This window comes from Bombus bifarius, unplaced genomic scaffold, assembly GCF_011952205.1.
Source record: "Bombus bifarius isolate JDL3187 unplaced genomic scaffold, Bbif_JDL3187 scf7180000009125, whole genome shotgun sequence".
Classification (NCBI taxonomy): Eukaryota; Metazoa; Arthropoda; class Insecta; order Hymenoptera; family Apidae; genus Bombus; species Bombus bifarius.
Window position 1 is genome coordinate 7,385,644 of NW_022884914.1, and position 13,150 is coordinate 7,398,793.

The following is a 13,150-nucleotide window of genomic DNA, read 5'->3' on the forward strand; positions in this document are numbered from 1 at the left end:
TCGACACCCCGGTGGATCCGCGTCGCAAAACAAGCGTAGACACGGCCAGTCGTAGCGATACGGCGGCCGCGACACCACGAGAACAAATAGTGAGCGCACCACCCGCATGGCGGCGTTCTCTTCCAGGGATTTCTCCGCGAACTGGAGGGAGAGGGGTTCGCTGGAGCGCGTGGCGCGCGTGCGCGTCACCGGCAGCGTGGTGGGGACACTCAGTGTCACTCGGTGCCGGGCGTTGCGGCGCCGTGGCCCTTCAGTCTTTGATCCGCAGCTGACGCGAGTGTGTACGTTACCCTCGAGCGATCTCTCTTTCTCGAACGACGAAATCGTTTTTCACTGACGGTACGCGATTAAGAGGGGAGTCGGCGACCACGGTAGATCGGTGGTGCAGTAACCTCTCACTGTACACTCTCTCCGTCGTGTCTACGCTACGGGAACACGCTGAACGGTGACACGAGCATCATCCCTTAGACCGTTTAGACGACTGGATCACACGCGATCGGAATACATATCTCGCGACGTGTTCAAACACGCTTCGACTAAATTCGTTATCGAAGCTTCGTTCTCCGCGAAGTGCCTGCAAGTTTTTTTCCCACTTGTTTCTCTAACTACGAGTTTGGTCTCGCGAACGAATCGGAATTATCGTGCCAGGTCGGAAAGTCGAGCTGCCGAACTGGTTCAGAGGAATCGTCTCGAGTATTTGGTCCACAACGATACAGTCTCTTCGCTCGTACCCCTGGGACCTTCGGGGCACGCTGTTCACGCTCCACCGGTACGGATTTGCGTGCAGTTCTCAACCCCCATGACCCAATTAGTTCTTCCGTGACGAGAGTATCCGTTACGTACGTTCGCTGCTCGTCGTTGGAAGGGAACTGCTTCTGTCATCGGGATCGTTTGTCTAGTGATGTGCCGCTGAGGGGATCCCGCTGGCTATACTTCTTGCTCGAAGAAAACATAATACGACACTGTCTACGATCTTGGAATTGGTGAAGAAAAAGTGTCCAGTGTTAGAGCATCGAGCTCGTCAAGTGTTTCGCTCGCGGAGTGCAGTGAAAGGAATACACGTCGAGTCATCGAACCTTGCAAGCATCTATCAATCGTTCTTGCCAAAAGTGACCAACCCACGTCAAGAAACTTTAATCATCCACCAAAGATCATCTAACGATATCCTCGTCCATCTTGTCTCCCGTTCGACGTATCGCTCCTTACATCGAACAAATACAATCTGCGACGAAGCAACGATCGACAACGGGCCAGAGATTGGCATTACCCAGTTAGTCTCTTTCTCTCTCTTATCTAACCTCGCGCGGGAGTTCAACTTTCTCGTTGGCGTTGACAGATCGATAAGAAAGTTTGCGTACACGTTAACCCGGTCTGTAGCCGGCGGCCAGTCACGAAAACGAGACCACAACCATAGAATGTGTCTGTCTTAACGGAACGACCTTCGAAGCAACAGCCTCCGCCGATCATCACCGAACAAGGCAACCACTGGATCGTGGCTTTAGAAACGTGACATGCTGAAGTCCGAAAGGTGAAAAAGATACGCTGACCCGCTCGTGGAAGGACCTGTATGCGGACCGCGGCGCGTCCGCCGGAAATCTGACGGGCCGTCGCTGCTCCGGTCGCCGAGGCAGCCTGTCGTTGTCGCTCTCGAACCGGAAACGACAGTACCTGGTGAAATACAAGAGGAAACAGGAGGATAGACGAGTAGCCGAGGGCAAGGAGGAGCAACGGGGCTCCCCGTGGCCCGTACTCGTCGACGATCGTTCGAAAAAGGGTGCAACGGTGAAGGGTAACGGTGGATTCGGCGATTACTCCGCGGCGGGGGAGTTCGAGGTCTGGGGTGACGAGCAACACGCGTCGGATGGTGTAGACAGACAGGTGGCGAGGCCGCCTTCGCGGCAGCAACGATGCGAAGGCGGTTCGTCGCTGAGGCCGTTGCTTCACGTCGCCCATTGTGAGCTGCACTCGCCTCGCGAGCCGGAGCTGCTGCGACTCGACCATCTGGAGGCGCTCGAGCATAAGTCCGCGGCCGAGCGTGACTCTTACTCTATGATGGAGAACTTTCACAGCCCCGTGCCGCCGCCGCTGCCGCGACGCCACGTCCGGTAAGATCATCCGAGTTATTATCATTTTACCGTGCTGCGATATAATATGTACGTGTACGTGCGACGGGACGATTCAATGAAGTTTTCGGTGCTTGTTTGGTGGGAATTTTCGTTAAAGGTGGATAACAATTTCGGTCGATAGGAAATGCGTGCTAGCATGTTTCTTAGTGATTTTCATTTCCTTCTTTTTTTTTTTTTTGTTCTTTTTTTTGTTTTGTTTCCTTGTCGGTGGCTGGTTAGTGGGAGATCTTGATGTATTTCACGCACTATAAGATGATTTTCTGAAATAGGACAATTGCGTACGATTCTACGGAGATATAGCTGTTTCCAGGTTTTCGTTTATTTTCTTTCATTTCATTTCATTTCTTATCCTGTTTTCTGCTTTCCTCAGAATCTTTCGGTATGTAACGTAGCAAAATTTGTGTCCCAGGAAGAATTCTCTGAGCCTTCGTGTGTGAATGTAGGATTTGGTTAAGCTGGTAGATCCATTCGCGTGACTCCTTTCGTAAAATATCGCAAATGGGATATCGCTGATTTTTTAGCAGAAAAATGTGAAAAACTAATGATGCAATGAATCGCATTTGGCGGAGGAATTCGTCGGTTGACAATCGCGAAGAATATAAGATATATGTTACCAAGTTGTGTTTCGCTACCGAGTTAGAGCTGGTTTTCCACCGCGACGATTCCGATGAAATCAGTGTAACTAATTTCATTCGATCGTTTGCAAATAGCATGGAACAGGCAGTATGCGTTTACAGTATCGGAATCGAGCGACATTTTCAACGTACCTAAGCGAATAAAAATTCAGAAAATGAAATAAAAATATCCCGTGATCACTTTCAGTAAACTCTCGTGAAAATAACGAAATATGTACGGGTTAACGAAACGTGAAACGCTATACACGTTCCCTATACTTGGCAAACAACAGAGTACGCGATAAAATGGCAGGATAAAGTGACATAACTAGACCGTGTTCGAATAATTCTTAAAAATACAAATTTTACAAAGAATCAACGAATAATTCACGCGTCGGTTATCGAAATAATTTCTACAGTTTATCTATAGCTTTGCTTACCTGTTGAGTAGAATTAGAATTTCATGACCGATAAGATTATTCTCTTGTTAAGTTGATTTGAACGAAAGTTATCGACTATTTGCCCTCTAATTCCTTTGGTATTTTGGAATGTTTTCACAAAGAGATTACGTTTCGTCGGTCGAAACACATAGAAATTCTCTGCTATATACACGATATTTATACCGGATAAAGTTACAGCCACTTCCAGATCAAATTCCGATACTATCGATGCGCAATATGTATCGCTGCGATTATTACATGGTAAGTCTCGTAGCAACAAACTGGTGGAACGTGTTTCGAACGAAATAAAGATTAAATTTTCCGGTTATGCTGATAATAACAAATACACTGTTCTCGCAATAATTCGCTGTACCGTAACTCATCGGAACAAATTGGTCCAACTCTTCTTCATGGTTCGAGTCCAATGAAAGTTGCTTCTATCGTTTTAAAACGTTGTATCTATCCTATCGAAATACAAGGTGGTTGGTAACTGGTGGTACAAGCGGAAAGGGGGTGATTCTACGCGAAAATATAAAATAAAAAAATTTCTTTTTTTTTTAATTTTTTTAAAAATCTACAGTGAGATCCGTTATAACTAGACGCGATAAAGTGCACGCGTACCGAGCAAAAATTCAAAGTCGATTTTCTCGAAAACAAAGCCTCGAACGAAAAATTTTTGTACTATGTTTTCGACTTCTTTTTTCGCGTAGAAACATCCCCTTTCCGCTTGTACCATCAGTTACCAACCGCCCTGTATAACTGACTATTATAGTCTCGAATACTGTCGTTTACGTTCTCCTGGTGGTACACGCACCAAGAACCATACGTTTGAACGTGAACGAAAGAAACTATCGGTTTCAAGATTTCTAACGTCGCTATCGTCTCTACGAAGTACATAGGTTGATCGTTGGCAGACTTGGAATAAAAGGCAGACTTTTAACCGGCTGTTGTCGGTGCGCGAATCGCGAGTCGACAAATATCGAGTTTAATCACCGTTTTCGATTTACGACGGGGGAACAATCGTACCGATCCGGAGAGCTTCATTTACGCTTGCCCGGTGTATTTACGCGTTCTCAGTTGCTCGGGATGCTGCAATTATAGCACGAAAATGCCACGACCGATCGACGATAATGTGCGTGCTATTATTGTTGCGGTTATCGAGATTCGGCGCTGACGAACCCGACGAGTTATACAATAAAATTATGAACATAGAGACCAAGAATTTAATTTAGGATCGTACATTTAGTAGATTTTTGCATGTTTGCTTGTGCCATTTTTTTTCTTCTTTTTATCTCACAACTGATTTTATAAAATTGCACCGCGTGTCTTATTAAATGTGTCCAGTGGGTTGGCAACTAAGTGATCGCGGATTTTGCCAACACCACCTAATGACAAAATCCGCAATCATTTAGTTGCCAACCCACTGGACACATTTAATAAGACATGCGGTGCAATTTTATAAAACCGATTTTTGTAGATAATTTAAGACACATTGGGTTGGCAACGAAGTGATTGCGGATTTTGCCAACACCACCTAATGACAAAATCCGCAATCATTTAGTTGCCAACCCACTGGACACATTTAATAAGACATGCGGTGCAATTTTATAAAACCGATTTTTGTAGATAATTTAAGACACATTGGGTTGGCAACGAAGTGATTGCGGATTTTGCCAACACCACCTAATGACAAAATCCGCAATCATTTAGTTGCCAACCCACTGGACACATTTAATAAGACATGCGGTGCAATTTTATAAAATCGATTTTTGTAGATAATTTAAGACACATTGGGTTGGCAACTAAGTGATTACGGATTTTGTCAACACCACCTAACGACCAATAATATCTTAAATTATCTACAAAAATGGCGAAAAGGGGGAGGTCGGAAAGAATCAAAGTTGATACGACTTTATTAATTTTTAATCCCGTGGTTACGTCAACTGGTTAACAAATAATCGAATGGTTTATTCGAGGATTAAAAACAGGCTTAAAATGTATGCGCGTCGAAAGAGATTTTGGTAATACACGTGCCGAGTTTATTTAATAAAAACGAAAGTGAGTATGCGGATCCGCGCGTATAATGATACCGCGCGCAAATTCAAGTTCGATATTGTGTCACGCGATCCGGTTACCGGGTTCAGATATCTGAAATATTCAAGCGGATGATTCGAATACCGTGAAGATGAGCGCGAAATATTTTTACCAAAACGCTTAAAGTGTAGAGAATATTGAAATTCTTAAAGTATTAGATATTTTATCGGAGAATAAGCTTTTGTGTATTGGCGAACGTTTGCTCGGAAGTACGCGATGTATTATTCACTGACATCTACTACTTACAGAATTTCAGATATTCCTTTCGTGTTTTCTCGCTTCTTTATTAAATACAAAATAAAAATCTCTTAGTTGCAGAAATTTAACTTTCCACACGCTCCTAAGTTTCCACTATGGATACACGGAGAAAGAATTTCATTTACATTCTGATTTCTTTATCGTAGCCATCGATATGATTACTAATACCGTAATATCAACAACCTTAACTTTAATTTACAAATGTGATCTTTTGTTTTAAACCCACTAACTATAGATATACTTTATTTTTTATTTTTCAGTGCTTCCGATGTTAAACGAATTTACTCTGAATTACAATATTCTATATATTCGTTTCCAAGGGTATTTAAAATTGGCCAGAAGTAATTTTGTTGGAATAACGGGTAGTTGAAATTCAATGACTCGTGCTTGGCAATAAGTATAATTGTGTCCAATAGTCGGTCGTTTCTTGGAGTCGATGACCGTGGTTGTTGAGCAAGTGCAAACGAAAACCCAGGTGACCCGCACCGGTTACGAGTGAATTCTCTATTTATTGGAAAGTTGATTTCTCCGGCGACTTTTATCGTTTCCAACTGGTTTCAGTCTCGATAATAAACCGTTCCGATTTTTCGCCGTGGAATTGAATCGTCCGTTGTATCTCGTGCTTGATACTCTGGCTTTTGATACTCCATATTAAAGAGATCGAACTTCTTTTAATAAGAACACGTAGTCGATCATTCTCTATAAAAGAAAAAACAAAAAAAAAAAAAGAAATAAAATACGCATTTCGTATTAAAAGTTCCCCTGAAACCACTTTTTCATGCGTCGTTAGTTATTCCGTTATCGAGGAAATCCCAAAAATTCTGCGACCAGATATCTCAGCTTATAGCAACAGGGAGAAAGTGGAAGAACGCGATATATGGAAGAAGGGTGGCAAAGGGTTGAAAAAGGGGGTTGGTAGGTATACGAGGCGAGGGTTGAACGGGGAATGGGGGATGGCTTCGCGAGTCTGCTTGCGGGCCAATATAGTAGGTGCTCACACGATGGAATTGTGGCTCGTTTCGGAGGTTCACGCCCGAAGAACGGGGTTAATGACAAGCCGGCACTCGAGAGCGTTTCGAAATCGATTCGTGTTCGATGAGAATGCGCTGATTCGAAACGGAAAACTTGCAACTAACGGTCTGCACAGAGGTTTCCGAGGGTTTGACGGTTGAAAGGGATATATGCCCCCTTTGAACGGGGGCTCGGAGGCGGCGTTATTGCGCGATACCTTTTCCACCCGAAACGACGGAAAAGGTCACCGATACCTGTGCGATATTCGCTCGATTTAGTGTTATCGTTCGACTAGCGCGGCTACTTGGATCCTCCGTTTCTTCATTTTCCATTCGTTTTCTTCGTTCCATTTGGATATGCTAAAAGAGAAAATCGAGGGATCGTGTTTGTCGAAGTGTTTGTAAAATTGAGAGATTTAGTGGAAAGACGGGTGCTATGATTTTATAGATAAATAATTTGCTCATTCGGCGTTAAGTTAACACACCATGGACCGATCGTTGCCGAATCTCCTGACGATCGCAGCTCTCGAGTGACGGATGCATCTCGGAAAAGGCGCAACGGATACCGGAAGTATTCGGCGACGCGTGGTCGGTCGTTTCTGAAACGTGGACGTAATTAAAAGCGAATATTAATTAGGGGCAGCACCCACGGCCATTAGCTGTATCGATCGTAATCGAAATGGCCAATTATATTAATTGAATCGCCGCATTACGCACATCAGTTTTCCGTCTTTTCCTAATTATTCTTTATGGTCTCTCTTCTAGCTTTAGATGCATAAATTTCATCGTTATCTTGAAATAACATCAGAAGCTTATCCCCGAAAGATAATCGAAGAGAGGAAACTGTAACGTATTAGCAACGATATATTTTTAAATCGCATGCTGTACTTTTTTATTCTTTTGTTTTCTATCTTTTCTTCTATTATACCATCGTAGCGGTAAAAATTGATTCAGTGTTTGTAAAGCGACGCTCAATCATCCTTCGATAATATACTATTCTATAGAATAGAATGATGTCTCCGCGGAGACACACAAAAGTCTCTAATCTGGATCGAGTTTACTCCCAAAAGTTCTTATTCCTTTTTTGGCGAAAACGTGGGTGTAGTTTTTGGAACCCGCCCAGAACCATTTCCATAAGGTTTAACGTGCCGTGACTAGTTGCTAATGTACCGTTGCTTCTAAGTCCCATTGGAATCATCGTTACTGCTAATTACTCGCATACGCGTTACGTTCAAGCAAATTGTTGCTGTGTGAATTGCATGACATAAAATAACGAAAACTACGGTAGTACAGGTTTGTCTGTGTACATTCGATACAATTCGAAACAAATCCTAAGAAAGCGTACGTGGAAGCTTTTACGTAAAATTTCCAAGAATTCGCAAAAAAAAAAAAAAAAGAAAAAGGAAATTCCAAGCAAGTCGAAGTAAGAATTGGAACTATTTGATCGAATATCTTAAAAACACGTCGTTTAATTTTCACGAGTTACTATCTCCACGTAAAAAGCGAAGAGACGTTCGTGAAAAAAGCAACTATAAAGTGAAACTACCGAGGAGAAAAAATTCCAGCTAAACTTACGCGAAGTCGGCGAGTTCGGTATCGACGAAGGCGTGCGAAGAGTTTCGACTTTCAAGTTTGCCGCGCCGTAGAATTTAAATCTGCCGCTTTCTTGCTCCGATACAGCGCCAACTACAATCTGCCAACTTAATCGTATCTGATAGTGTTTGGCAAATAGAAATCTCTGTTCCACGTATATTTGCTAACCTACTTACGTTATTAATAATATTTTCCAGAGATATTTCAAGATAAAAGATTCCTCTCTGTAATATTCTCGCTTCCATTGTAGTCGTACGACCGTGTATTTTGAATCGCGACGTAACATATTATTTTCATTAATATGCTCATTAGATTCATAAATATATTTATTAATATATATAAAATATATTAATTTCGTCTATAAAATTCCTACCTTTCCTCCTACGTAATTAAGAACGTGAAGTTTGCTTTCTATTTGTAATACGACTTACACGCTGCCTCTGTACATACGTGTCTTTTTATTGCACGTTCAAAACTGTGAAGCTCTAGCGAGAACAATAAGACGCTTATCCGCACCGTTCAAGATAAGAAGCTGTGGATGCAACGACGCGTGCGCATGCGCGGTCACACGTTCACCTACCGGTGAGTGTATCAAAGCTTCGAGCTAAGACAAACAAAGTGATACGGTGACGGCAACCCTCGAAGGTTGTTTCGAAGTACGAAAGGAAGAGAGAGGAGAGAGGGGCATTTGCATCGACGCAAACACGGAAATCCCAGTGCAACCTGTTTGCCCCGAGTGCAAGTTCGCCGAACGTAATGGAAGTCTCTCCGTTAAACGCTGTCTCGTTCTCGTTTCACGTCGCTCCTTGTCGCGAATGCGTTTCTGGTTATCGTACGATATCGTTTCGCTTTAGTTAAAACAAGTATAGCGCGCCGCTTTGAAAGTTGTCGCGAGTTTTGCTTCGTAAGTTTTCACGGGTGTTACTCTGCAATTTATTGCCAGATTAATTTCCAAAATTCTTGCTATTTTATATAATACGAAGTGTTTTGTTACGCGTTTTTTTTTTTTTTTTAATTTATTCTTCTTGTTTCGAACTCTATATCGACTTTAACGATATTAATGATTATAACGTATGTTATCGATATACCTAACGAAGCTTTAGCAATCGGTAAATACATCGATATTTTAGCTTACGCGATATCTATGCAAATTGATATCGACCCACCTATTTAAATTACTTATAAATACTTTTCTCTCTTTTTTTTTAATTTACGATCACTTAGACTTTTCGTCGACACTTAACTTTTGTATGTCATAAGTAGCTGGTGTTTTTTTCGATTAAATCGTTTGGACGAAGGAAAGCCTTAAATTCGAGCAAGGTTCAAAGCGTTCCCTATTCTTTGTGCAACCAAATTGTTCGAAAACTTCTCGTGGAGAAGCAATTGAGAGGGACACTCCCATCCGGCTGCCGTGCGCCCTGAGGAAACTCAATTTCGCGCGGAGGGTCAGTCGCTGACGTAACGAAGAAAAATCTTGGGAGGTTGACTCGCATGGTACACACGATCTAACGACTTTACGGAAGGTAGGAAAGGTTGAAGACGCACGAACCGTGTCGTTCAGCCACTTCTTCTCCAAATAAATTACTCGTCTTCTTTTTCTCTTTCGCCATCAACCAGTCCATCTGATAAAATAGCAAACTCTAATATAATTATAACTGATTAATCAAATTTCAATTCTTCGCTTGTTCACCAAAGAACCGATATATTTTCTTACATTTAACGTAGCACATATTTATGCGATTTTCAAAAATTAAATTCTGTTGGGTTGGCAACTAAGTGATTGCGGATTTTGTCGTTAGGTGGTATTGACAAAATTCGCAATCACTTAGTTGCCAACCCAATACACTGGAAAACTTCTGATTGCAGCGAGCGAATTTGTGAAAGTAAACCACGTACGGATAATAGAAATTGCGTGGTATTTAATCTTGCACAAAATTGTCGCTATCGATCTTCGCTTAATTCGAAAATTCCCGCTGGACGTAAAATCATCCTGAAAGGACTGGTACCCCGAACGAAAGCAAAGAGAGAACAGGGTACCGTTGCATCCGTCGTTTCCGCGTCCGATCGATATACACTTGCGCGGGGATGGTTGGAACTGAAAGGTAACGCGGCGTACGAAAGGCAAACAAAGTGATAGGAGAACTGCGTGCAAGAGGAGATACACGAGAGGAAAGCAACGGGAAGGAGTAGGAAATATAGTATAGGTGGTAGGGTTGCAGGAAGGCCAAGAGGAGCCGCGTGGAGTATGTAAAAGGCAAGCAAGCAACGCGGGGCGGCTGCTCGGCGCCGACATTTCGCGGTGAAGCGACCGACCCCATAGCCATGCATCACTCTGTCCCACCGACGACTACCTACTATATCCGTACTATATCCATACTAGTATACAGTGGTTCACGAAAGTATTTCAACATTTATCTAAACCGTATATAGATATCTTATTATTATTATTATTATGTGTTGCACAAAACATTTTGAAATTTTATTAGCACTAGAACGAGGCACGACGATCATAGTTGTATTGGTGACATTAGTTGTATTGGTTGTGTACTAAATTGTTGTTGAACGTATGTGCGCAATAAATATATGCAGCGTATAGAAATTACAAGATTGGTTACAAATTTGATCACGGTGCTGATAAAACTTCAACATTTGTAATGTAAAACGTACATCAGGTGTTCCGTGATAAGTGTACAAATACTTTTACGAAGCACTGTACCATTGCCACGCGAGATCTATCTCTCCAACTTCGTCCGAACCTCTATCCACCCTTTTTCTCCTTCATCCTCTTCCTCCAACCCCTTCTCCTTTACCACGTTGCGTTCCGCCGTTTCCGGCCACCTCTATCTTCTCTTCTCCCTCCATTCATTTCGTTCTCCAACTCGTTCCATTGCGCCACCATAGTCTTCTTTCTCTTTTTCCTCCCCTTTCCCCCTCGCCTTTCACCTTTTCCCTACCGACGTGTTTTCTACCTTCCGTGCTGTCTACCCATCACCCTCCTCTTTTTCCGTGGGTCTTTCCTACCCGCCGTGAACACGCACCACCGGTCATCCACGTTTCCTACTCCAGTCTGTTCTACATGGTTTTTTCCCGCGCTTTTACACAATGCCTCGTCATAAAGAGACCGGTGTGTTTCTTCGAGCAATTTGCACGTTTGTCAGCAGGTCCCCCAAACGAGACCCCGGCCTGTTTCTCTGTATATCTCCTCGTTTGTACCCTGTCATTCACGTGTTTGATCCTCCCATGTGAATTCATAGGGATGCCTGGCGTGAGCGTACTCGGTGAAACCGATATTATTATCACTTCCATGATTGTAGTGTTCGAATAAGTTATGAACCGACTCGTGGATATATTTCATAGTACTTTTAAAAGAAATGTAAAAGAAAATACCAGTACCTCGATGTTAAAATCAGTACTGTACTTTAACGATATTGTTCGTGGTTAAATAATGGATCAGCGAAAGAAGCGCAGGCTTGATAGGTTCATAATATAGAAGACTATCTTTCGTTGATGCAATTTTCAAAATAGGACGTACTTATTTTTACTGTTAGTGACTTCGTCATCTGGACATATCAGTAGGTATCGGTACTCGAACTTTTAATTTATTATATTATATCGTATCATATTCCTTTCTTCTTTATTCTGCTATATTCCTTGCACCAACTGTACTCTTCTCCGGGATGGAACGAGGTCCGAATCGTTCCGGGGTTTCTCGGTGTCGCTTCCGTCGACGCGCGGAGACGTTTCCGGCTCGGGAAAGCTGGACAGATACGGTTTTCGTGTATTTACCGATCGTTTATTTACCGATCTGGGTGGTTATGGGGGCTGGAAAAGTGGTTGAGTCAGTCGCTGACTTTGGCGAACGATCAAGTTTAGAGAGAAATTTTAGGAGAACAATAGTTCAACGACATTTAAATTACATAATGATCTTATGGTTAATAGAATTTAATAAATTATTCTGCGAATTGTGAAAACAAACTTCGTTTATACTTTATTTAAAAATCGCCAAATACCGTGAAATAGAACCCTATGGAACTTACAGCTCCTATCATCCTATATAACAAAAACTTCATCCATCAGCCACCCCATTGCATGCCAGCAAACCATACTAAATATAATAATACTATTCGATCAACTGCTATTCCATAATATCTTTCGTCCCAAAAATTCTTCTCCACATTGAGATTACCGCTGAGATCCGCTCCCCCAAGGTATATCGCTTGTCCAAGGATTGTTTGGATCGTTGGAACCCAAGCGGAAGTGTTGCCAGCCCTGCCAGTGATTTCGAGCGAGAATATCCTTGTCGTTCGATACTAACGCGACCACCATGGTTAGTACACTGTTTCTCTTTGTTCTTCGCGTGGCTTGTTGGCGTTTCATGGCGGTAGAGAATGTATTCCTTGTGGAGGATGAAAGGAGTTAGAGGACATACGCGAATAGAGAAAGAGGAAGAGAAATGCCTGTAGAATAAGAGCTTGCCGCTCTACGTGACAGCGCGGATGAACGATGGTACGACTTTTCTTTCCGCCAGGAATATTCCACTTGCAATGGAATATCGGTACACCAGCGGTATTTTTCCGCTAGATGGGGACGATCACGCTTGAAACGTACATATATTTCGACAAATCGCGGTTGCAATCGTTCTTTGTCCTTCTACATCGCTGGAAAGTGTACGATATTTTCGGGTGATTTTGTTCTTGGTGAGCAACGAATGCATAGGTGGCGTTAACCAATACTATTGCGTTCCTTCCTAACCTCCATCAATATCGAAGCATAAAACGCGAGAAAGTATGCGCGATACTCTTCTATGCTGGAACTTGCGTTTCCATTAAAAATCGTTCAGAAGACATGTTTAAATTTTAGCTCGCGGTATCACGATTAATTAACGTGATTTTACGACGAAATCGCGTTGCCAGCGAGCGATGGTGCTGCCAGGCGACATGGGAACGTAACGGTGGCCAAAAATAAACTTTCAGATAGGTTATCGCGAGAGAAACTGGAAAGGAAACGTCAGCCAG

The 13,150-nt window shown here is 42.7% G+C and overlaps 1 protein-coding gene across 7 annotated transcripts in view; it reads left to right on the forward strand.

The window, feature by feature from the left end:
• The window catches only part of LOC117213690 (teneurin-a), a 702,857-nt gene that overhangs the window by 589,762 nt on the left and 99,945 nt on the right, over positions 1–13,150 (forward strand). The window contains exon 1 of one of the 7 annotated variants that reach the window (XM_033459244.1): positions 248–2,105. The exons of the other annotated variants lie outside the window; for them this stretch is intronic. Within the exon in view, the coding sequence (XP_033315135.1) occupies positions 2,050–2,105 (56 nt within the window). The 5' untranslated portion in view covers positions 248–2,049. Of the gene's footprint in view, positions 1–247; positions 2,106–13,150 lie in introns of those variants that run through there. 7 annotated transcript variants of the gene reach the window in all.